General features: G+C 40.0%; 1 protein-coding gene across 5 annotated transcripts in view; it reads left to right on the top strand.

The window, feature by feature from the left end:
- Window positions 1-24,971, top strand: part of Rbm33 (RNA binding motif protein 33) — a 98,429-nt gene that overhangs the window by 49,232 nt on the left and 24,226 nt on the right. For all 5 annotated transcript variants that reach the window (XM_029477709.2, XM_029477708.2, XM_021161823.3 and 2 more), the window contains 5 exons: window positions 2,144-2,202; window positions 19,499-19,631; window positions 20,664-21,007; window positions 22,550-22,864; window positions 23,956-24,243. In XM_029477709.2, coding sequence (XP_029333569.1) covers window positions 2,144-2,202; window positions 19,499-19,631; window positions 20,664-21,007; window positions 22,550-22,864; window positions 23,956-24,243 — 1,139 coding nt within the window. The remainder of the gene's footprint in view (window positions 1-2,143; window positions 2,203-19,498; window positions 19,632-20,663; window positions 21,008-22,549; window positions 22,865-23,955; window positions 24,244-24,971) is intronic.

The following is a 24,971-nucleotide window of genomic DNA, read 5'->3' on the forward strand; positions in this document are numbered from 1 at the left end:
AATGTATGAGTATGTTACCTCTCCTGTTAAATGCTTTTCCACTGAGACAGAGTACCCAAACCTTGCATGTCTTTTTAAATTATGTCTGTTTTCTTTTTGAGGGTGAAAGACTATGTCTTCTGTTAGTTACACACAGGCTGCTAAGGAGTAAATACCAACGTTTTGGGTTCAGTGCTTAACTAGATTGGTGGAAACATCAAAAATTTTAAGTTCCCTTCTGCTCCATGAGGTGCATAGGGTTGGGCCTTGATTCTATTGCTCTCTGCATTGGGCCAGAGCACACCTGTTCCCATGTCCTGACCTACTCCTGTGAACTCTGTACATGGTTTATTTTTCTGGAACAAAGAGGGTGGAGACATTGTCAGTATTGCCATCTCCTCTGAGGTTCTGTTAACAAACCCATTCATTAGAATCAACTCTTCCCTCCCAATTCCTACTGTGTTGTGTTGGAATTGTTTAGTTCCTATAAACGGTCTGGTAGAGAAGCTAGCTAGGTGTTTTATATTTGGTACTTGGTTCAAAAATACTGTCCATCTGTTGCACCTTCTTTTCTACTCCTTCTTCATATAATCTTCTGAGATGAGAATACTTTTTTTTTCTTTCTCTGCTTCATAGCCTGCTCTTTCCCTTTAGATTCCTGTTTGCACTGTGTCTTCTCACAGGAAGTTTTATGTTGGAATAGACTCTCAAGGGAGGTTTAGATTTCTGCTGGATTTGCTTTTGATCAAATAGGGTGGTGGCCCACAGGCTCAGTTGATATTGAGCTTGTAAAAGTGTGATGTTAACTATACTAACCATGATTCAGTTTAATGTATGGGACTCATTTTGTAAGTATAGAAAGTGAAACAGTTTGATTTGTCACTATATAAAAGTGATTTGGATGGATTCTTCAGGTACATATCTGTGTCTTTCTGTCTCATTTCCCAGAGTCTTAAAGTTGTGCTGTATTAAACCTTTGATTATTCTTTTGCTGAGACTGCTGTAATAAGCACTACCAAGAGGTGTAGGCATGGGCAGGCTCATTACCCTGGCTTCAATTCTTGGATTGCATATGGTGTTTCCATGTCCCCACATGGTCTCTCCGTGAGCGTAGTCTTTGCTTTCCTTTTCTCTAGGATGCTGATTAGGTTGGATTAATGCTCACCATTTGGACCTCTTTAAAGACTTCTCCAAATGTGTCCCATTTAAGGTGCTCATAAGGGAGTTTCCTGGGTGCATCTAGCACCATATTTGACTGTAAGCTCCCACACAACACAACAGTGATGAGTTTTCAAATCCAGATCAGTGAGATGACTGTAATGAGTGGCACTTTTCAAAGAGGGCAGCATATGCTTTAGCCCTAAGAGTGTAGCCCTCTCACTTCTTGTCCTCTGCTGGGTGACCTTTAATTCCAGCACTTGGGAGACAGAGTCAGGGGCATCTCTGTGAGTTCAAGGCCAGCTTGGTCTACAGAGTGATTTCTAGGGCAGCCAGGTCTACAGAGAGAAACCTCATCTTAACCATAGGAGGGGTTGTTCTCTTAAGTAGACTTCCTGGTCTGGTATACTGGTAAGACTTTTTCATCTTTGAAAACAAAACCAAACAGCAAGTATCAGGATAGAAGTTTACTTTCTTGTCATTCTTTGTAAGCCTACATGAGCATTGTTCCATCTTTCCTCTGCCTGCCTTTTTTTCTTCCTTTTCTCCTCCTCCTTCTTTTATGATTCCATAGGATTCACGTTTCAGTTTGTGTATAACTGGCCAGTCTTAATTAAGCTCACTGTCTAGCTCAGGCTGGCCTCAAACTTGCAACAGTCCTCCTTCTTCTGACTCCTGAACGGTAGAGTTACAAGTGTCCCCACAATGTCACATCCTACTGAAACTAGATCTTTTTATTTCATAAAAAATTACCTTCTTTTGTTGTAAAAATATTTGAATTCTAAATAGTTATCCTCTGTTAGAACTTAAGCTGTGTATTGGTACAGTTTTATTCTGGGGCCAAAATTACCCTTCACTCTCCCGTAAGTACTAAGTGTTTATGGATGAAGTCTAAACTTGATGTTACTATGTGCTCAGTGTATGTAATGTATACTTTGTGGGAGAGCTCCTGTGTTATCCTGCCAGCTGGTCTGATGCCAGGTGATTAAAATGTATTTTCTTACAGTGCCCTTGCTGCCAGTTCCAAGCCAGCCGAGGCCTGCCGTGGGACCCCAAAGATTTCCAGTGAGTAGCAGCTGTTCTATTTGGTAGGGGGAGAGGGGTACTGGTATTGTGCTTGTCTGGCCAGAAACAGTGTGGGCATTGCTAATGTTCACTGCAGTCTCTGGTGGAAAATGTTTATTAAAACCTTAAGGCCACTGGCTGTTTGAGAGCAGAATTAATTCTGTAGCTGTAAAATTGCTGAATCACGATTATTTAAGATGCCTTTCATCTTAAAGAATATGAATTTTGATCTTGTCATGGTTCTGTGTTGAGGGCACATCTTACAGAGAACATGGCACATGTGAGTCTTTGTGTCAAATTCTAGGAAATAAGAATCAAGTGCTTGGTTATTAAAGAGCTGAGAGTATTCCTGAGCCACAGGCTTCCTGTTCTTCAGTAAAAAAATTAAGTCTGAAACAAAGCACACACTCATATGCTTCTTGTCATTTGTCTGTAACTAGAAGAAAACAGTCCAGTATTTGCTTAAATATATGCATTTTACTTTCTTTGAATTCTTGGTTTATCAAAGCCCTGACTGAATACATGTTCTTTTTAAGAACCATGGGGAAATTAGTCCAGGCAATGAAATACCAACACTATTTGTATGGAAAAAAGAAAGTGATTTTTGAATATGTGTATGTTGCCTGTTGATGATGAACAATAGATGATGTGTGTGGTAACTCCAGATGGATTAGATGGAGAGCCTGCCTAACTAACCAGATCCACTGAAAAGTTCACTGTTGAATTCAGGGTTTAGAGTAATTTTTCGACACTCTTGCTTTGTGGCTGTTATTTGTGGTGGTACCATCTGAAGCTGGTTCTTTTTTGCCTCGTTCCCATACTTAGGAAAGGTTTTTTTTCTTTCTTAGATTGCTGTTCAAGTTGTATACATTTAGCTTTTAAGTAGTTGTTTTTAGTTACCAATCCTTATTCGAACATCTATGCAAGTGGTTGCGTTCCCCCATGCTGTCATTCCATGCACTTGTGAGGAAGCACTTGGTTTAATTTGTAATACTGTTTCTCTTTCCTCAGATCTGTGTGAAATTTGCTATTGGTCTTGTTTTCATGTTTAATTTACATCATGGTGCTAGAATTTGATGTAAAAAAGCAATTCTAGTTTTCAAAAATTTATGTAATTTAATATTTTTATGAAACAAATTGCTTATCAATATGAAATTAGAGAATTTGCAATTTTCACTTAACTTTTATTTTTCACTTGTACAAACAGAATTTTATCTGATAATAGAGGAAAAAACCTAATGCTGTTTTAAGAATATTACTAGAGGAAAATAAATGTTAAGCACTTAGAGGTCAAAGGGCAACTTGGAAGGAATTTGTCCTCTCCGTCTCCCATTGGGCTCCAGGGATGGAACTCAGATTGTAAGACTTTGTGGTTGGCATCATAGTTACTGCTCCATTGCTGTGAAGAGACACCATGACCAAGGCAGCTCTTAAAAAGGAAAATGTTTATTTGGGGGCTTGCCTACAGTTTTAGAGGATCATCATGGTGGGAAGCACACAGCAAGGCACTAGAGCAGTAGCTGGGAGTTTTATATCCTAATGTGGGCGGTAGGCAGTATTAAATGAAGCCTGAGAGTTGTGTCTTTGCTTAAAACCTAAATAAAATTATAAAGACAGCTGAAACAATATTATGGTCTAATTAAGCCTTTGACCATTTATTACTGCTGGTCATGTGTATTGCAAACTCTATCCTAGTTCTTCCCAAAAATTGAGAGACAATTAGTATTACTTACAGACTCTTGCTTTATACAGTGGCCCACAGTCCCAACACATGCCTGTAATCCTAGCATGTAGGAGGCTGAGGCAGATAGATCGTGAGGTAGAGGCCAGCCTGGGCTAGATAGTGAGACCTTGCCACAAAGAAAATGAAAGGCTGGAGATTATGGCTCAGCAGCAGAATTCAAAGTTCTAAGTTCCATCTCCAGTATTAGGTTACACATTCATACAGAGACTATACACAGAAATGATAAACCCATTTAAGAAATACAACTTTAGATTTTTTTAAGTCTACTGGATTCATTATATTTCTTTGGTGCATAAAATTAAATTTGAATTTGGAAGTCTTTGTACCAGTTTGAACAGTATTGGAAATTGAGCAGAGTAAAGTTTATTCTGCTCATCATCATTCTCAGTGGAGCCTTCTCATTGCTCTGAGACTAGACACTATGCTGGAGAATGCTGCACACACTAGTATACAGATGGTTTTCCTGTTAAGAAGTAATTGTGTGACAAAATAGTTCCTTAGGAGATGTAATACACACATCATCTCACCCCAAATAGGAATCCCACGTTAGACTAAGGTATGACTACCACTGAAGTGTCCAACTTTAATGAACCAATTAGTTTTTATTGGACTTATTTACAGGAGCAGAAATGGCTCAGCGCCCACCATGGGTGATAACTCACAAGGCAGGGAACCCGAAGAAGCATCCTGTATAGCTTACAGGTAGCTCAATAGGTTGGAGAGAGTCTTTTCCAGGTGTCTCAGTGGGTCTAAACCTCTTACAGGCAGCTCTGCTGGTTTCTGCTTCTTCTAGGCAGCTGTTCTTTCTGGTCTGAGAGTTTTCTTTGCAGCTCAGCCTTCCTTGTGAAGGGGACTCTGAGGTTTTATTGCTTACTCTGGCAAGGAGAGCCTACTCAATCTGGTCTATTTCAGGGACCTCTTGATGCTGTTTCAAGTTGTTCACCTTTGACTTAAGGAGCTACCGAGAGATGGAATGTTACAATATTTGAGGGAACTGTTACACAATATTAGAGTTGAGATAGTTTACTGGTACTTGTGAAAGAGAGTAGTGTAGAGAGGGGAGGATGTTTAAATTTTTATTTTTTTTTATTTTTTTGTTTGTCTTCAAGGGCACAATGAATTTATATAGGAGGACTAGGCAGTACTTACTGAACTAGGAATGATTCCTTTCTTTGCCTTGCTGACTGGGAAGCATACAGGGCATTCAAAGGTAGGGTGGCCCCAGCTCCAGGTCTAAAAAGAACTGTGGTACATTTGCCACTCAGCCTTAGCTTAAAGGTCCACTTAGTTTGGCAATTTCATGAAAACTTCAAAAATAACTAAGAAGGAATATGTGTAGAGTGTTTCCTAGTGACAGTTTCCTCTAGGTTTGCTGGTTTAAGGTGGTTTTTGTGCTTGTGTTTTCAATGATGCTGGGGACTGAGCCCATATTATTTCCAGCCTTGCCTCCATCTTGCCACCATTAAATTAATACAGAGAAGCCTAACATCAAACACTTTCATGTGTTTACTTAGCATTATTTTAGATTTTCACTCTTAAAACCAAAACGTTGTAAGACGAATAGTGACTATTTGGTAATTGAATATCGTCTTTTAGGTCAAAGATTTAAATGTCAAGGTGAGAAATGCTCTAAGAAGATCCTGTTTAAAATACTCAGTTTTGGAAGGAACTGCTCTGGAGGCTTCTTGGTCATGGTTTTTGAGTCATGTTAGTCTTCACACATGGATGTGGTTTCTAACCCTTTCCACCCATGTTTGGTAAGCCTCAGTACTTCATGATTTAAGCTTCAGGCTAAAAATTAGGTCTAAGCCGGGCGGTGGTGGTGCACGCCTTTAATCCCAGCACTTGGAGAGGCAGAGGCAGGGGGATTTCTGAGTTCAAGGCCAGCCTGGTTTACAGAGTAAGTGTGTAGCCAAGGCTACACAGAGAAACCCTGTCTCAAAAAGTCCAAAAAAAAAAAAAAAAAAAATTAGGTCTATGCAGTGGATTTCCTTTTTTAATTTAATGAAATGGTTATTTTATATTTTCAGACCAGACTTACAAATTTCTTGCAAATATATATTATATCTCAGTTGATACAGAATGGCTCTGCTTCACATTTGCCTTGAGTCAGTGTTAAAATCTTCTGAATGTAAAGTGCACCTGTGATTTATATGATAGATGCCCACAGGAACTAGTAACATCCAAAGCAGGGCTCATAGGATATTCTGTCTGACTCCTTGCCTGTTAGCACCAACCATTACACTAGCTGCACAGCTAGAGCTTGCCAGTATCAGTTCAGAGCACATGTATGTCTTGTTTTTATGAGAGGAGCCACTAGCTTGAGGTCCTGTCTTTTTTTTTCTGAGTTCTACTTTCAGTTCAAGTGTTCCTGTTTTCATGTTAAGAATCTTGGTTTCACTGCATAGAGAAGCCCCTCCTTTGTATGTCATTACCATAGAAAGTCATGAATTCTTTTCTTCATGTATATTTTTTAGTTGTTTGTCCTAGAAAAGACATTATTTGCTCATAGCAATGCTAAAATGTCAATTATTGCAATAAATGTTACTTTGAGGGTTTTCATGGGTCAAGATTCCATTTCATTCCCATTGCTGTTTTATATATAAATTTCCATTTAAAGCAGTTGTTCTCAGACTGTGGGTCTGACCCCTTTGGGGATATCGATTGATCCTTTCACAGGGATCAGCTAAGACCATTAGAAAACATACTTACAATTCATAGCAAATTTACAGTTATGAAGTAGTAATAAAATTTCTGGCTTGAGGGTCACCAAAACGTGAAGAACTGTGTTAAAGGTCATAGCGTAAGCACGGTTGAGGAGCACGGATTCTAACTTCCTGACATAGGCTATTGAAGCCGTTTCCGTTCTGTAGCTTTGCAGTGTTGTATTAGACTAGGAATGTTTCTGGTAACCAGGAATACACAGATAGCTGTAGAAACATTTCCCCCCCCCCTTTTTTTTAAGTTAAAACTTTCTGCATATATTTTAATCATATTTTTCCCTTCCCCAGATTCTCTCCTCCACCCTACTCATACAATTTCATGCTCTCTCTCTCCCCCTGCCTTTCCCTCTTCTTCTAACTCTCTCCCTCCCTCCCTTTTCCCCCTCCCCCTCAAAAACAACAAAACCAAATGTCAAACAAAAGCCCAGTAAAACACACACAAAACAATAAAACCACACTAACACCCCCCTTCCCCCTCTGAAAACAGTAGAGTGCACGGAGCCTACCCAGTGTGGTTGATAGGATATACCTAGTCACACTCCCATTTGTTATTTGATGTGATATACCCAGTCACACTCCCATTTGTTATTTGATGTGATATACCCAGTCACACTCCCATTTGTTATTTGATGTGATATACCCAGTCACACTCCCATTTGTTATTTGATGTGATATACCCAGTCACACTCCCATTTGTTATTTGATGTGATATACCCAGTCACACTCCCATTTGTTATTTGATGTGATATACCCAGTCACACTCCCATTTGTTATTTGATGTGATATACCCAGTCACACTCCCATTTGTTATTTGATGTGATATACCCAGTCACACTCCCATTTGTTATTTGATGTGATATACCCAGTCACACTCCCATTTGTTATTTGATGTGATATACCTAGTCACACTCCCATTTGTTATTTGATGTGATATACCCAGTCACACTCCCATTTGAGAAAGTTGATTTTCCCTTTCCCAAAAGGTATCAATTGCGAATAGTTTCTTGCTTAAACATGGGACTATGTGTCCACTTTCCTTTTCTCCATACTGGTGTTGAATAATTTTTTGTTGTTCTTTATTTAAATCAAGGATTAAATTTATAGTTTTAAGTTGAAATTAATCTTTAGCAGTGTCTTTATTGTTTGGCTTGACCTGGCAAATGAGGCTGGTACAGTAGAGCTCTGGGCCAGGGTATGGTGTGTGGTATCAGGTGCGGGTGATTGGGGCTTGCTGGATAGATAGGTCCTGAGTGCTATTTCATGCAAATCATGTCTTCCAGACTGCTGCAGCAAATCCCATTTCTTTTCTGATTACAGCCTCACTGATGAGAATCAAGACGATGCTCTCTAGGAAGGAAAGTCTTGCTTTTGAGTGCTTACAGTTTTTACAACATGGCTGCAATGCCTTATAATTATTAGCACTTAAGATAGGGAAGGGATGATAGACATTTTCTCTTATCAGATCTTTGAGGAGTAGCAGGAGAATGTGGTAGGAGATCCTTCCAGCTGTCAGATATTGTCAGGCTTGCAAGCAGAGAATGCAGTTTAAAATGCAGGTGACATAATACCCAGCATCCTCCACTTGCTTCTGGGTTTCTGATTAATCATGATTACCATACATTATCATACCATCAAATTTAATCATATCAATGAATGGCCATCTGCAGCAGTAACACAAGCAGCTAAACATAGTGGAAAGAGCCATTAAAGGTAGAGGTGACTTATCAAATTCAGTAACCCATTAACTTGACTCTGTTATGTCAGCATTTCATATGCACAGCACTGGAGGTGGGACTGGGTTAAAGGCCACACTGACAACTCAGAGGCCACAAAATAGCTACTGAAATTGTTTCATACAGATTTCTTATACAGCAGTCAGAATCGTCGCACATACAAATTCTATGTGCACACCCATTTATGCCTGGGCATTCCTGTGGAGTTCAGAGGACAACTTTTGAGTGTTGGTTTTCTTCTTCTACAACCTGAGTTCTCAGGTACCCATGCTTGGCAGCAAGAGCCTTTACCCATTGAGACACTTTTCTGTCCCTAGATGATATCATAATGTAGCCCACCGCTAATGTTGCAATTTAATTATACAAACTGTTAAACACTGTTAACCAGTGTTAACAGTTTAGTAATGTAGCCACAAGTGATAGGAAGTTAAAATTATAGAATTGCTCTCTATATGAAGAAAATCTCTTTTTGGGTAGGAGGGGTGTGTTCTACAAAGAACACACCAGGTTTTTGATTTTTGTTTTTCTGTTTTTTTATTATATTTGAAAGAGAGAGCGCATGCACACATGCCTAGGTCTTAGGGATTACCCCTCAGGATCTGTGCACTTTATTTATTTTGAGGCAGGATCAATCACTTAGACAGTGCCATTACACAGGGTCTGTGTTGGCCTTGCCAGTCACTGAGCATCTTGTGTTCTAAATGGACTCTTGCATGTGTCTGGGGCCTGGCTCCTCTCCTGGGGCATAAGGCGCCCGAGATTCACTGGCTTTGTTGTACCTGCTGGTAATTTGTCCTTGCTTGTTGCTATGTAGTGTTCCAGTACTGCCGTTTATTGTTCACAACAGTATTCCTGGAAACAAGTGCTCATCCTTAGGTTGTCAGTGGGTCATGTGGAAAATTTGTTTACAGTTGGGAATTTATAGGCTATATGCTTTTTCTCCATATAACTAGACCACGGCTTTTGTTGTTGTTTTGAGACTAGGATCTCTGTATAGCTCTGGCTGTCGTTCTGTAGTCCTGACTATGTCTTCTGAGTGCTGGGATTAAAGTCATGTGCTACCATCGCCTGGCTTTGCTTTTCAATTGCTTCTGTTTTCTTTAAAAAGTAAAAATAAAAAAGTTTGTCTTAGAACAAGGTTCTAACAGTCGTTGGGAGGATTTGCTAGTAAGGCCTATTAGTAGGCATAGCGGTGGCAGGTTTGTATGCACTGCTCCGTTTTGTGACAGAATGTAAGATCTCTTGGAAGATTGCAAGAGCAGTATTTTATACAGCAGAGAGGTTTTTAGCTTACAGTCACCATTCTAGTTTATTGCTTGAACCAACAACAGTGCCTTGCATAAATTCACTCATTGTACCTGAACATGAAACTAAAACTTCCTTCTTTGGAGTATTTAACTTGTATCTATAAATAAAAATGCTTTCTAGGAAAATCAGTGTATTAAAACAAGGTGCAACCTGAAAGGGGAAAAAAAATCTGTGGCGAATGCTCAGAGAAGAGGATTAACACATGTGATAGAAGGCTGTAATTTTAATTATGCCGGGGTCACTGGGGTTCTTTATTCTTTGCTTTTAACCCATTTAATCAGAATTAACTCAGAGATGTTCTTAAGTGTCAATTCCTTTCTTATAGAGTTCTTTGCATTTTAAGTGAGATTAATAAATGAAAACATGTTATACAGGAAGGTTGTAATTTATTGAAAGATTCAGGAAATTTCAACGACATTGTTAAAGTATTTAATTAGTCATACCAACTGACCCTTTTAGAGAAGCTGATAAGTCTCATAATAGCAGTTGAAGCCTTTTTATTCTCATCCTTATACGATTAAGTTTTTGCTAAGCAATTTATGCAAAGTTTCCATCTATGTTTTTTTTTGTAACTGAAGTTATCAGTTCTTTCTGAATAGAATTAATATAGATAATGTCAAAATTAAGAAGAGATGCAAAAAAGTAAAAACACAATCTGTACAGGAATTATGAGGGATGATAATATATCTTGAATTTTTAAAGAGATATTAAAAAAAAAAAAGCAGAGCAGTTTGAGTGGATTAAACTAGTCTTTTCTTTCCAATGGTAGAAGCACTTTAGTGCTGCAAGTTCCATGACAATACACTTCTAAAGGAATTGTGCATTTGGTGAGAGAATTAGTCATTTTCCAGGCTATATACCCATGTAGTAGTAGGAGTCACTGAAGGAGTGACATGGTAAAGTGTTCTGTGGCTTAAGCATTGAGCTGAAGGAGATGGAAGAATCTCAAGTGTGGCTGCCATTCATCTGTGGTGGAACTCTTAACCCTGTGTTTCTTCCTATTAAGGAGTAATGGCTTGTTGATCCTTTCTAAGTACAATATTGTCTGTAAGACTTGTATGGGCCAGGGGAGGATTGAGAAAGGGAGAACATGTTGGGTTGATGGTAGTTCTATAATGTTTTGAGGACCTATCTTACTTACCTGCTCATTTGCTACCTGAGTGCCTTCATTCGAGAGTAAGGCTTGCTAGATGGTGTATGCCAGCTGAAGCACCCCCAGACTAAAGAAATTAGGTAGCATTGTATTTGTAGCCTTGTGAGATCCTGGGCTGGAGTGATGGTAATTGAATCTGAGGGTAGCAGAAGCAGAACATGGCTAGGTAGAGGGAATCAGGAAAGAAAGGATATGAAGCAAGGCTGAGATGTAGTTCCAGCTAAGAGTCCTGAGCCCCAGACCCTTACCTAAGCCTACTTAAGGCAGAGCTCTGAGCATAAGTCCCAGCTTGAGTCAGCATGTGTATGTAAGGGTTTTCCCTCCTCCTCTTAGGTAGACCACAGAAAAGCAGTGAATGTGAGTCTGGGTGGCATTTGAAACATCTGCAGATGTGGTTTTGATACCTAGACGGCATCAGAGTACCCATTTCATGAGTACCCAGAGTTGGCTGACTTCACAGGTAGAACTACAGAATGTTCTTACTACATGGTTCATTTGTCAAGTTTCATGCCTCTGGCTCTGATGTGCTCTCCACATTTGCAAGCATCTGGGAGAAGAATGAGGATAATTTATGGGAGGTTTTACCTTTCTAGATTAGAGATTCCACTCACTGTATATGCTTTCCTACCTGTAAGACCTTCAGGGAAGGCTGCATGCCAGAGCCTTGCTAATTCTCAGAACATGACAGACACACTTGAGGACCTCTAGCAACTAGCTGTCTTTGGAGAAGTGGAGCTCAGGTTGGTGTAAAACAAATGGCACTGGTATGTATTAATATTTCATTAGCACCCATGTTCTTGTAGTAACAATGGGTCCTTCTCTTCCTCTTCTTCCTCCTCCTCTTCCTCTTCCTCCTCCTCCTCCTCTTCCTCTTCTTCCTCTGTTAACTGCCATCCACAGACTTAATTAAGCCTTTGGCTAGCACTTGAACAAATTCAGGAAATTACTTATATAGATGTTGTAATGGATGGGTTATTGTTTCATGGAGCAAACTTCCTCCTGCTATCTTCTTATTCTTTGAGAAATTTCTGCCATAATGAGGATATTTCTAGTTTATTGACCTCTTTTTATACTTAGATTTAACCCCCAAAAGTACTTGTTGGTATGTATGGGGTGAATGATGGGAGCTGGACTTTATCTATCTTACATATCAAGTCTCAGTTCAATCCATAGCAGAGCAACGGAAATTGACACTCTTAGAAGTAGACAACAGACTGTCCCAATAATGTTGACTCTTAAAAGAAAAATAATAAGGCGGTTGCCTCTAAGATTAGGAGAGACAGAATCTATGTTTATCTTTACTTTCTTCTCCAGTAATGTTACAAAGCCGGAGTATCTGAGAGTGCTAAAACCTGTGGTCACCTCAGACCTTGGCTTTTGTGCACTTTGTGAGTTTCAGTTACAATTAGCTCAGGAAACTTCAGGCTAAGGCCCCAAACCAACCAACCAACCCACCAACTCACCAGCCAACCTACCAACCAACCCACTAACTCACCAGCCAACCCACCAGCCAGCCTCCCAACCTCCCTTCCTCCCCTTCCCTCCTTTCCTCATCCTGCCTTGTGTCATGGTATAAATACCAGTGTGCTTTGTGGAAGCCAGGGTTTTAGTGTGCTGCAGTACTTCCAAGTTTAGAATGTAAGGCTTGGTATTAGCTTACTATTAGAAGTGGGAAGTTATTTATTTACTAACTGTAACACCTCATGACAGCCTGTGTGCCAGGTTTTGTGCCAAGTAAGGAAGACATATTAGTGTGTACAACAGATATGGCATTATGCCTTATAGACCTTCAGTTAGAGGCAGAGAGACTGAAGGGGTTTCAGGTTTTCAACTCCTTTGGTTCTCACATGACAAGGAAACATGGGAATTATCAGCAGTCCTGTGCTTCATTTCACAGTCTAGATGACTGTCTACAAATACATCATGCAAGGATGGCAATGACATGTTTGATAGAGTTAGGTTGTTTGTTGGGTACTGTGCAGAGCACTTTTCTGTTCCATTACTTTTACGTATTGTTGTTATTCCCATTTTACAAGTGAGTAAACCTGGGCTCAGACAATAAGTCACCTTCTCCGGGCTGCAGCTGGGGAGTGACTGGGTAGAATGACAGGGCTGAGGCAGCTGTTAGTCAGTTCTGGATTCTTCTGTTCTGTACCCTGGAGCAAGTGCTACAGTCAGTGTTATTGTGAGTATCCATTCTCAGCTAGTCCCTTAAAGGTTCATCTGGAAGCCAGAATAATGCTCTAAGAATTACCATGAGTCTTAAGCCTTTAGGTTCCAGTGAACCATAGAATTATCATACCCCACACATTGTAGTGTTTATGAATATGCATTTAAGCAGCATCTGGGTACTAGTAGAAAAGGAAACTTAACAGTATTAAGAATCCAGAGGGGCAAGATTTGAGATCCTATTATATTTCCAGTTTAATATAAAAGGGTATCTTCGGAAGTTATAAAGATTTAGATATTCTTCTTTGGACTCTGATAGTGTGTAGAGACTAAGAAGTAATGTACCCGAGGCCACAAGAATAGCTCAGTTGGCAAAATGCTTGCCATGCAAAGATGAAGACCTGAGTTCAATACCAAGCATACATAACAAATCTGGGTGTAGTGGGGCATGCTTGTAATCGCAACTTTTGTGAGACAGAGACAGGAGGATTCCCCTGGGAGTTGCTGAGTTGAGAATCTTGTCTGAGAGAATAGGTGTGTAGCATCTGAAGAGGAATGGCAGTTGGAGTTGGGCTACAGCTACTCCACACAGAGAAGCAGTGTACTTAGTCTGCCATATCTTGAAGTTGTTGGTGGTTTTTGTTGTTTTGTTTTTGTTTTTGTTTTTCATGACAGGGTTTCAATGTGTAATTCTGGCAGTCCTAGACCTTGCTCTGTAGACTGGACTTCTTGAACTCACAGAGCTCTATATGCCTCTGCCTCCCAAGTGCTGGGATTATATGTGTGCACGACCACCACCCAGTGCTTGAAGTTCTTACTAGAAACTATGCATTGGTCTCTCTGGAGTCCTCTTGGCTCTGACCACTAATTGGGGCAGAACTGAAGGGTTAAGGGGAGAGTGATACCCTGGTCTCTCCATGACAGCAGAACTCAGCAGAACTTCACTCCTTACAGTGTGGAAAACAGCCTGCTTTTCCAGTTACACCTGCCTTATCTCCTTGGAGGATTCAAAATTAACTGTCTGGAGAGGTGGAGGGTGGGGTGGAGGGAAGGATTATGAAAAGCCTAGTTTTTCATATGACTCATTCTACTGATCCCTGACTCAGTTCATGGAACCAACACATGTTCTACTTCTGTGATCCTAGTAACGAAAACAGACTGGAATGCTGGGCTTAGTTTAATTACACTCAGTTATGAAGTCAGAGTGAAAAGAAACTGGAGCTTGCTGTTAGGTCTTTTTGAGATCTGAACAGAAAGGCCAACTACAGAAGATCTTGTCTTGTATTTCATGATAATGTAGGAGTTATGTGTAGAAACCACAGGGGCACAATGCAGGAAGTCACTCTGGTTCTGGGAAGAGATAGGTGTAATTCCTGATAAACTTAGTTTATCTAGAAAGCCAGGTATACCGCAGTAAATCAGTCTGGTTTTGGAAAGGAACTAGGTGGGTCAGTTGGCTGGGGAGGCAGCTGTGCAGTGGTAGGAGTGGCAGCATGGGATGGTGACTTGTGAATAACTTAGGCTTGCTGCACTCTTGTTTGAAATTGGTGAAAGTTAAAGCGATAGAAGTTTTCACACTGAGTGTTGCTGATTTCTAGCTATCAGTACATGTGTTGTGTAAGTAAATTCTACCCTCTTCAATTCCTCCTGCTCTGCTCTTTGCCAACTTGTTAGCATAGCTAAAAATTGAGGCGCCTGAAGCACTGTTAAATACCACATCAGTAGCATGCCTTCAGTGCTTGCTGTAAGTCAGTATACTGTTTGTTTCTATGAAAAATTGACTAAATGAAATAATGGATTGAAAACTTAGATTATCTTAAATACATTGCTGTTAAAAATTAGCACACACATTACTAATGACTATGCAATACTTGGTTGTATCCAAGCCTTACTGTATAAGGCTGCTCAGACTGTTGCAGGCATAGAAGCAGCTGGACTGCAGATCAGAACCAGAAGATGATTGGATGGAAAGTGATCAGGGCAGTGGGAGAAGAAGCTGACTAGGGATAGGAAAAAGACTTCCCACTGATGGTGGACCAACCAGTTAAAATCACTTGGTGATACTAATCTGCTGTAATGAGCCTTTTCATTGTATAGTGAAAAGCAGGCTGGGAAGTGGGAATGTGGGTCATCTGTGGTCTACACCAGGGTGGGTCTGTGAAACAAACCCCAAAGAGCAGTCTGGGCCTGTCTGAAATGAGGATGGGTGGCAGAAAGTGCCATTTCTACCAGAGAAACTGTTCGCAGGGGAATTTTTGTTTTTTGTTTTTGTTTTTTAAAACAAAACATGAATAAAGTTTTTAAAGAAATAGATGCATTGTAGAAGTCTAGTATAGTTTCCAGAGTTCATAGTGCCACAGATGTTTTGTATCTAAGGGGAGAGTTGATTACTGTTTGACATCTCCAACTCTGAGAGCTTTGTCTTGACAATGATAACCTGTGGCAGTTCACATTGAATTTTTTTCAGTGAAATCTTTTGATGTGGTTGAGTGACTGTGGTAAAGTTACCAAAGTAATGACTTTAGGCAGTGATTTGACATCATAAAGATTTTGTTTCTTGGTCATGTTTGATGAGGTAATGGGCCTTGTATGGGCAGATGATGGCAGTCTTTGAACCAGAACACCTTTGGTCCTCTGTAGATGATTATAAAGTACATGATGATGTGATGTTCTTTTTTTTTTTTTTTTGGAGATTTTTTTTTTTTTTTATTGATTATATGTAAGTACACTGTAGCTGTCTTCAGACACCCCAGAAGAGGGAGTCAGATCTCGTTAAGGATGGTTGTGAGCCACCATGTGGTTGCTGGGATTTGAACTCCGGACCTTCGGAAGAGCAGTCGGGTGCTCTTACCCACTGAGCCATCTCACCAGCCCCTGATGATGTTCTTAAAGTCACATGGTAGTTATTAAAATTCTATGAGGGCTGGAGAAATGGTTACTGACTGCTCTTCTAAGGTGCTGAGCTTCCAGCAACTACACGGTGGCTCACAGCCATCTGTAATGGGATCTGATGCCCTCTTCCTGATGTGTGTGAAGACAGCTACAGTGTACTCATAGATAAAACAAATCTTTTTTTTAAAAAGTGAAAATCACTGTAAGGCAGGGAGTATGTGATCCTTCATTCAGGCCAGTTCTCTCTCCCAGCTCCTCTGACATCAAGATTGACCGTAGAACCAAAGGCAGTCAACAGTGGATTCAAGTAACCTCATGTAAGCATGCCAGGTGCCTGACTCTAGAGTTGGGGTTTCACCTTATTCACACATACTGAGTTCTAAACCATTTCTAATCTTCTGAACTGTTATGAGAGGTGGGCCCACTGTTTGTGATTTCTGATGGCCTCAGTGTGTTTCATTTCAGACTGTCCCTGAGGTGGCAGTTCTACACAGCTTTGGAGGACAATTGTGTAATTGGAAAGTGTCAGGATTACTGATTGACTTGGTGTGGTGGTTAGTTTTATGTCAACTTAGCACATGCTAGAGTCATTTTGTAAGAGTGGATCCTAACTTAGAAAATGTTCCTACCAGAATGGCCTGTGAATAAGCCTCCTGGGCATTTTCTTGATAGATGGTTAATATGAGAGAGCCCAGCACACAGTGAGGTGGTGCTACTCTGAGCTAATGCTCTTGGAAGGAAGCAGGCTGAGATTAAATTAATCCAATAAATCTTTCCCCAAATTTCTTTTTTGTCATGGTGTTTTATAACATCAGTAGAAACCCTAACTAAGGCACTTGGATCAGAAGCCACAGTATCAGTTACATACCAGAGGTATATAAACTGGTTCTCATTCATTCATTCATTCATTCATTCATATATTCTTCCTCCCTCCCATTCTCCCTTTCCTCCCCTTACCCCATCAGATGTCATAGAAACATAATTTCTAGTTTATAATCCAGGAAAATTTGAAGATCACTTAAAACCATGTTTAGATATACTTATAGGTGTTGAGTCATCTTTATCTGAAATGGGTAGGGTAGGACCAGAGTTTTTCAGGTTTCAGAGTTTTCTAGTTTGGGGAATGAATAACCTGGATTTTACCTATTGAGTAACCTTAAGCCAAAATTTGAAATCTGCAATATGAAACTTTGAGACTTAGAAAGTTACTGATTTTTCAGACTAAGGATGCTCAAACTGTATGTGCCAGAATATGCTGACACACAGAACTGAAACTGGAGTGCTCACACTATGCTCTTATGTGTAAAGAATGTTACATACAATGCACATGATGTGTTTCATTGACTTCATGGTAGAATGGGCATGTCTGTTAGAACTCCTTATTCAGGCTTCTTAAGTATCAGCATGGTAACAGCCTGTGTTGATAGAAAAAGCTTTTCTGTATTTTATCAAAGTGACAATGTTAAAGAATCCTCTCAGAGCATCAGAGTAGTGATGTGTCTGTCTAGTACCATTTTTGTGTTTGTGTTCTGAGGATGGGCAAGTATGTTTTACATATTCACAGGTTCCTCATTATTGACTGTGCTTTGAGGAGAAGGTATCTTGATGTCTTTTTTGGTAGCAAGAAACTTCTTTAGATGTGACGGTTGCCTCAGCTTCACTTGACATAGCTAATGTGATCTGTGGGGATTTCTGTTCTATATCTTTCAATAAATCCTAATGCTTTATTTTGAGAAAGATAAAATGCTTACATTTCAAACCTCATTTTAATTCCATTTTTAGCTAATAGGCTTACAGGTTTGTGGTAAATGGGAGTGTTTGTTTTGCATTATTCTTATTGTGCACCCAGGTTCAGGCTTGCTCTCTCGATCCATCCCTCTCCTCCCCTCCCACCACCTGTGTGTTTTGTGTGTGGGTGCACATGTATAGGCCAGAGGTTGGTGCTGGATGTCTTCCTCAGTCACATTTCTATCTTAGTTTTTGAGGGTTTATAACTGAATGTGAACCATTTTAGCTAGTCTGATTCATTGAGTCCTCCTGCTTCATTTCCCAGCATTGGGTTTCTCGGTCTGTGCTCCCACAACCTGTGTTTATGTGCATGCAGAGGGTTGGGACTCAGGTCTCGATGCTTATGAAACAAGTTCCATTGAGACATCTCCCCAGCTCCAAAGTAGATTTTCACATTTGTTTGTTGTTTCTGTGTGCTTGTGTGTAAGGTGCATGTAAGGAGGTCAGAGGACAGTTTGCAGGGGTCATTGTTTTCCTCTACCATGTAGGTTCTGGTAGTCAAACTCGGGTCATCAGATTGGATGTGAGACACTTTGCACCCACTGCCATCTTGCTGGCCTTGCAGACATTTAAAGGCAACAGAAAAAAGTATTTTTGGTGCTATAAAATGGAGTCACATTTAGGGAGAATAGCTAAAATTAATAATAAAACAATAAACAAAAACCTTAAGAGGTTTGCATTTATGGGGAAGATTGTTTTCTAAATTTTATTTTTAATTATATATGTACATGTATATGTACATGAGAGTACAACGCTAACAGAGGTCAGAAGAGGACATTGGATCTCCTATAGGTGGAGTTACAAGTGATTATGAGCTGCTTATAGTCATGCTAGAAACCAAACTCAGGTCCGCTGCAAAAATAGCAAGCATTCTTAACCACTGAGTTAAGAGTTTAAGAGTTGAGAAATACTGGGTTATTTCTCATGGATGAGGTAATACTATATGAAAAGAATTTGATATTTATTATTTCATTTTAGAGCACTTTGTGCTCTTTCTTTTTCTTCTTTGAGTAGCAGTTCCTTTGATACAGATTTTTAGCTGTCTCAGCAACTACACTAAAGGACAGTGAGATGAGGTCCTTTTCCTTCATCTCTCTCAGTTCTGCTAGTAAAATACACTACTGAGAATGAGCGAGTTTGTTGGTTTGTTTCGTTTTCTTTGGGTGCTTGGTATAGAACGTAGGGCCTCACGTTGGTGGCAGAGGAACACTCTAGCATTGAGCTGTAACCCATCCTGAATGTAGTTTTTATACAAGAGAATCAGCTATATTATTTTTCTTTTAATAATTTGATTTCTTAAAATTAATGTTCTGCTATCTCAGATTGCTCACTTTGTTAAGGCACAAATTGAATTTTTTTTTCCTATTTTTGAAGTAAATTGCCTCATAGCTGTTGATTAGGGTTGTGTGAAGTAGATAACAAAGAATAGCACCTTTCACAAATGCCATGGATGTCCAAAATAGACATTTATCTTTTGGATTTCTGAAAGTGAAAGTCAACAGTTATGTAGATTCGAATAAGTCTTGAGGCAGTGTTATGGCTCTCTAGTTATGTTAAAATCCTGAATTAATTTTTTTGATGCTGTATTTTGATTCTTTATTAATGGCAAATCCCTTTTTATGGAATATCATTTATATTTACATATAGATATTTATCTTCATCTATGTGCATACTTAGGCAATAGAAAGAAGTAGGCTGACCACAGGAATAATTGTTAAGCTTGGGATTATGTGTATGTTCCGAAGCCTACATGGTGTTTTTCATCTTGTTTTCCATTGTTCTTTAGGGCCCTCCAGAATTTCCACAGCACACACCTGGACCTGTTCCCAACAGTTTTAACCAGCCACCTAGACTTCCTCTCCAGGACCAGTGGAGAGCCCCACCCCCACCTCAGGAACGAGACCCTTTCTTCTTAGGAGGTACATGAAGGGATGTAATGGGCACAGGATGAAGTGACAGAAGCTTCACTGAATGATGTACCTATGCAGTTACTGCTAAAACAGAATTTGCCTCCCACTAGAAGATGTATTACAGTGATTCTACCAGTTACCTCAGTGGCTAAAATTAAACAGTAATTGGATCTGAAATATGACAGTCTTCTACAAAGAAGGAATGGTTTATAGAAAACAACTCACAAAATCATGCCAGGATAGCTAAATCTAGGATTCTTTATAAAATACGACGCTAACACTTGAAAATAGTGAAGCAGTTCCCGAAAACACTCATTGTAAATGTCACTTATTTCCTTGGATAGAGGGATGCAAGAAGAGCGTTAACCTAAGCTGTATGAATACAGGGCTTGGACTGAGCTCAGAGCATTTCTTTCTCTGTTCTAGGCCTAAGCCTGAAGCTTCTAGCCTCTCTGTACAATCTGATCTTCCAAGCTGACTGTAGATCTGCCTTCTTTGTGCTTCTGCCTGAATTGCTCTACTTGGCCTCATAACTAACTTTGGCAATACATTCTAATCTTCTGGCTCTTTTTCATTCTCTGCCTTGTTCTGTCTTTATCTGTGTCTAGCTTGTTCTCTCTGCAGTCTTTCTCTTAAAAAACTGCCATACACACTCACCACCCACTTTCTTCCTCAGTGCTCTTAAATAACCTGTCTTTCCTGTCTGTTCTTTGTTGAGTTGAGTGTATCCTATATCTTACTCATTCTGTCAGTCTACCTCTGATCCATCACTTTGCTCCTCAATTAGATGTCACTTTCAAAATATGGCTGCTCCATTCTACACACTAACCTCATCTTCATTTTTAGGGATTAAAGGTGTGTGCTAAGGGTGTGTCCATACTCTAGCCAGATCTTACTGTAATCCAGTAGGTGTCAGCATTCTGGAGAGATCCTGCCTTAGCATGTGATCCTATGCCAAAGCAGCCATGTTGCTGGATTAAACTTCTTCTATAGCGTATCTAAGAAGTTTTTCTAACTTGAACGTAATGAATTACTATTCAGTTTCAGGTGAACCAAGGTTCCCCAGTCATCTTTTTTTGGAACAGCGAAGTCCTCCTCCACCGCCGCCTCCTCCCACGCTCCTGAACAGCAGCCATCCTGTTCCTACTCAGAGTCCCTTACCGTTCACTCAGCCTGGACCAGCTTTTAATCAGCAAGGACAGCAGCCAGTGTTCCCTCGAGAGAGGCCTGTAAGACCAGCCCTGCAGCCCCCAGGCCCAGTGGGGATCCTGCACTTTAGCCAGCCAGGGTCAGCAACTGCCAGGCCTTTCATTCCTCCTAGACAGCCATTTCTACCCAGCCCGGGACAGCCATTCCTGCCTACACATGCACAGCCTAACCTTCAGGTATGCACATGAGCTAGCCTTGAAGGAAACCATGCCTATATGGTGCTAAGCCTTTGTGTTTCATGAAAGAGAAGTTTCCAGTTTTGTTTCTGCTAACTTACGGTTCTGTAAATGATATGAGTAGTAGTCTTAAGTATACTGTTCATATAGCCAGTTCTTCTGGTCAGTATTGTTTACTTCCTTAATACTAGGAAATGTGGTAAAGTGATTCTTGTTTTCTAGGAACTGAACTTGGAATTTTAAAAGCGATGTAAGACCACTAACATTTAAAGTGTTTAAAGCCCTGATAGTTTATCTTGTGTAATGCTTTTTTAGCATCCTATCCCTGCTCAGGAGAAACAATGGCCTTTCTTGGTGGGGAGAAAAAGTGTGCTCTTTCTCACTCTTTATATGACAGACTTGTGCGCCCTCTGCTGGTAGGCATTTACTGGCCAGAATAAGAATTGTGACATTTTTCCTATCAAATATATATATATATATATATATACATATATGCATATATATATATATATTATTTTAATCTTAATTATCAAGATGTATAGTGATCATGTGAGTTGCAAAGGTATTCCTTAATTCCAGAACTTGGGAAGTATTGTGTACTCAAAAAAGGGGTAAGGAGAGTTGGTAATAATATACTTGTCTCGACTATTTGGATACCCAGAGAATACAAGAATGTCTATTTAGAGACTAGAAAGATGGCTCAGTCATTAAGAGCATTTGCTGCCTCTCTAGAGGATGGGATCCAATCCCCAGCACATACGGGGTGGCTCACAATCATTTGTAACTCCAGTCCCAAGGGATCCAAAGTCTTCTGGTCTTGGTAGGCATCAGACATGCCCAAGGCACATAGACATACATTCATCTAAAACATCCATACACATAAATACATTATTTAAAAGTATATCTAAGCGGGCAGATAGCATAGCAGGTAAAAACACCTGCAGTCAAGCCTGATCACCTGAGTTTGACCCCTGGAACTCACATGATGGAAAGAAAGAACTGACTCTAGCAAGTTATCGCCTTGGGCACATGTTCATGTTCATACTTATATACTCACATATATACATAGCTAGTCGAGCAATACGTAAATGACATAAAATTAAAAAGAATATACATTTAAGCTAAAAAGAAAAGATAACTATTTACAGTGTTCAAAACAGGTTAAATATTTTGATTTTTTTTAAATAGAAATAATTTCTCCTTTGTTATAGAAATATTAGAACATAGGTGAATCTAAAGAAATTAATAATTCCGTTATCAAGCAGCAGTTGCCATGAACATGTAGTTGGAAAGCATTGTGTCCTTGTGTCTACTTTTTCCCTTGTAGACCCTTTGAGCATGCTGTGGGAGGTTGCCTTTTATGATGATGCATATGCTTAGGCAAACAAAGGTAGTGTCAGCAGCCAATTGCTGCATTTATGATGGTGTTAGTTCTCCACATAAGCTTTTTCTCATGCTGGGTTTTTAAGGAAACCATTGCATTGAGATCTCCCTAGCACATTTATTAATGAGCTGTTGTTTCTCTTTCTTTTGTAATGGAAGGGACCCTTGCATCCTCCATTGCCACCACCTCATCAACCACAGCCCCAGCCGCAACAGCCCCAACAGCAGCCCCAGCATCACCAGCACCAGCCGCCCCTTCAGCCTCCCCTCCAGCCTCCACACCAGCCTCCCCCACAGCATCAGCCTCCCCCTCAGCATCAGCCACAGCAGCACCAGCATCATCATCACCTTTCTGCTCCTCCCCCTCCTCTGATGCCCATGTCTCAGCCGCAGTTCAGGCCGCATGTACAGACTGCCCAGCCACAGCCCAGCAGCAGTCGGATGCAGTGTACCCCACATCAGGGGCTCCGGCATGTGAGTAACAGATGTGGGTTAACTTGTAGGGTTTATGGGACATAATTTTTGAGCTAGATAATTTTCTAGTTAATAAACAGTTTATTTTCAAAAGCAAAACCAATTTTTTAGAGTATTTTGCAAAAAAATTTAAATTATAGATATTAACTTACCCTTTTCTGAGCCTTGAGTTTTCTGTAGTGATTAGATAGTACTGTTGAGTCAATCTTCCAGTGCAAGGGGTTTAGCTTTTGATATAGATTATCTGCCTCTGTGGGTCCTGATTCAGAGCTTCCATTCAGTTATAGGAAATTAACTTATATTTGTTGGTGGTGTTACATTTTACATATGGTCTTGTCATCCATTGAAAGGAACTGGGAACTAGTAGGCTGGTATGAGAGTAAGATGTAGTTCCCTTCCATTGTCTTGTCTCACAATATCCTAACACAGTTCCTTTCTGTGAGTCTGCGTCTTAGTCCTGTACTTTTATTCTAATAGTTTGAGGAAGTCAGTGAGTTGCTTTGAGCCTGTTTTCCTAATCCTGCCTCTTTATATCGTAATATGACTTGAACAAAGCCTTTAAGGGATTTCTGGATAGAGGAGAGGCATGTGTAGTCCTGTTTCCTTGTTAAGGTGATGTCAGAAGCTCAGTTCCTCTTTGTCTCAGCCATCTCTGATCCTTGACATGTGGGTTCTCTTCTCAGGCATGTCTCTTCTTGTGAAATAACTTTGTGGCACCTTTCTCCTCCAGAAAGCTTTTTATAAGATTAAAACAGAGCGTTGGGTTCTCCTGTTCCATTTTAAACTTAGGTAAAGTAGAAACAATGTGCCATTGATACAGTTGGGTCCTTGAGGCAGGCAGAGTGAGGTGTTATTGTTTGGCCCAGAATGCTGTTAAAAATGTTAGTCCATATAATGAAAACTCACTGGGTTTGACTTTTGTAAGTGGAAGCTGTATCTTTATGGAACTGAGTCCTAAGCATCAGGGCACACAGCAATACTTAGCATAAAAAGAGTAAGGGGTTTACCTCTCAGAAAGGAAGGCAGTTATTGATGACAGTGATCACTTGTTGTTTTACTCACAAATAAACTTGTGTTTCTTTTTGTGACAGAATGCAGCATCTCAGAATATAAGCAAACGGCCCATGCAGCAGATGCAACCCACTGCTCCCAGAAACAGTAATCTTCGTGAACTCCCCATAGCACCTTCACATGTTTTGGAAATGAGTGGTAATCGATGCTCCTCTACACCTGTTGCTCAGGTGAAGTCCATTGTCAACACATCCCCACCTTGTAGGGCTGTGGTGTCTTCCAGGAGCTCACAGGGAAATACTGATGCAAAAGCCAAGCCACTTAGTCCTGAAGCTCAACCTAAGGAAGAAGCAAAAACAGAAGCAGAGGTAGGATGCCTTCCTGGGGTGCATTGTCTCTGTAATAGAGTCCTGAGGACCAGTGTATTCTGCTTAGTTCACTCATGCAAGGATTATATTTGTACAGTTATTGTTGTATTATATAGAATCAATATATATCCAGGTTTAGCAGATGTTTTCTGTAAAAGACCTCCAAGTTCTATAAATGTTCTAGACAATCATAGTTACTTACTTCACCATTGTGGTACAAAGTGGTTTATAAATAGTTCTTACAGGAACAGATGTGTTGAATACCAGTAAAACCTTACTCGCAAAACCATGTGGTTCTGTGGCCTTACTTATATTTGGTAATTTAGAGTAGGTGTGGGGTAATAAATGTGGATCAGTATTTTATATGATTTTCACTTCTTACAAACCTCAACTTTCTTACCTGTTAAGTGAGGATGAAATAAGATAGGGTATACCTGGGAGCTGGGCACAGATAAGAACAGCACCTGTAAAATCCATGTTGAGTGGACTGATTATTATGTTGTTCAGTGTAATGATAGCAAGAATTGAGGGAATTCATCCTTCTTAAAAAAAAAAAAAACAGTTAATACTGTTTTAACCTTTTAATTAGGCTTTCATCATTCAGGGTTTTTTCTGATAAGTGATTCTGATGGTATTAATTGTATCACATCAAAATTAGGAAGTCAGAATGTTTTGGATGGCATTTAATAGACATATTAAAAGTTTGATATGCGGGTTCCATAATCAGT

The sequence above is a fragment of the Mus caroli genome, unplaced genomic scaffold, assembly GCF_978045245.1.
Source record: "Mus caroli unplaced genomic scaffold, Mus_caroli_1 scaffold_4, whole genome shotgun sequence".
In the NCBI taxonomy this organism is placed as follows: domain Eukaryota; kingdom Metazoa; phylum Chordata; class Mammalia; order Rodentia; family Muridae; genus Mus; species Mus caroli.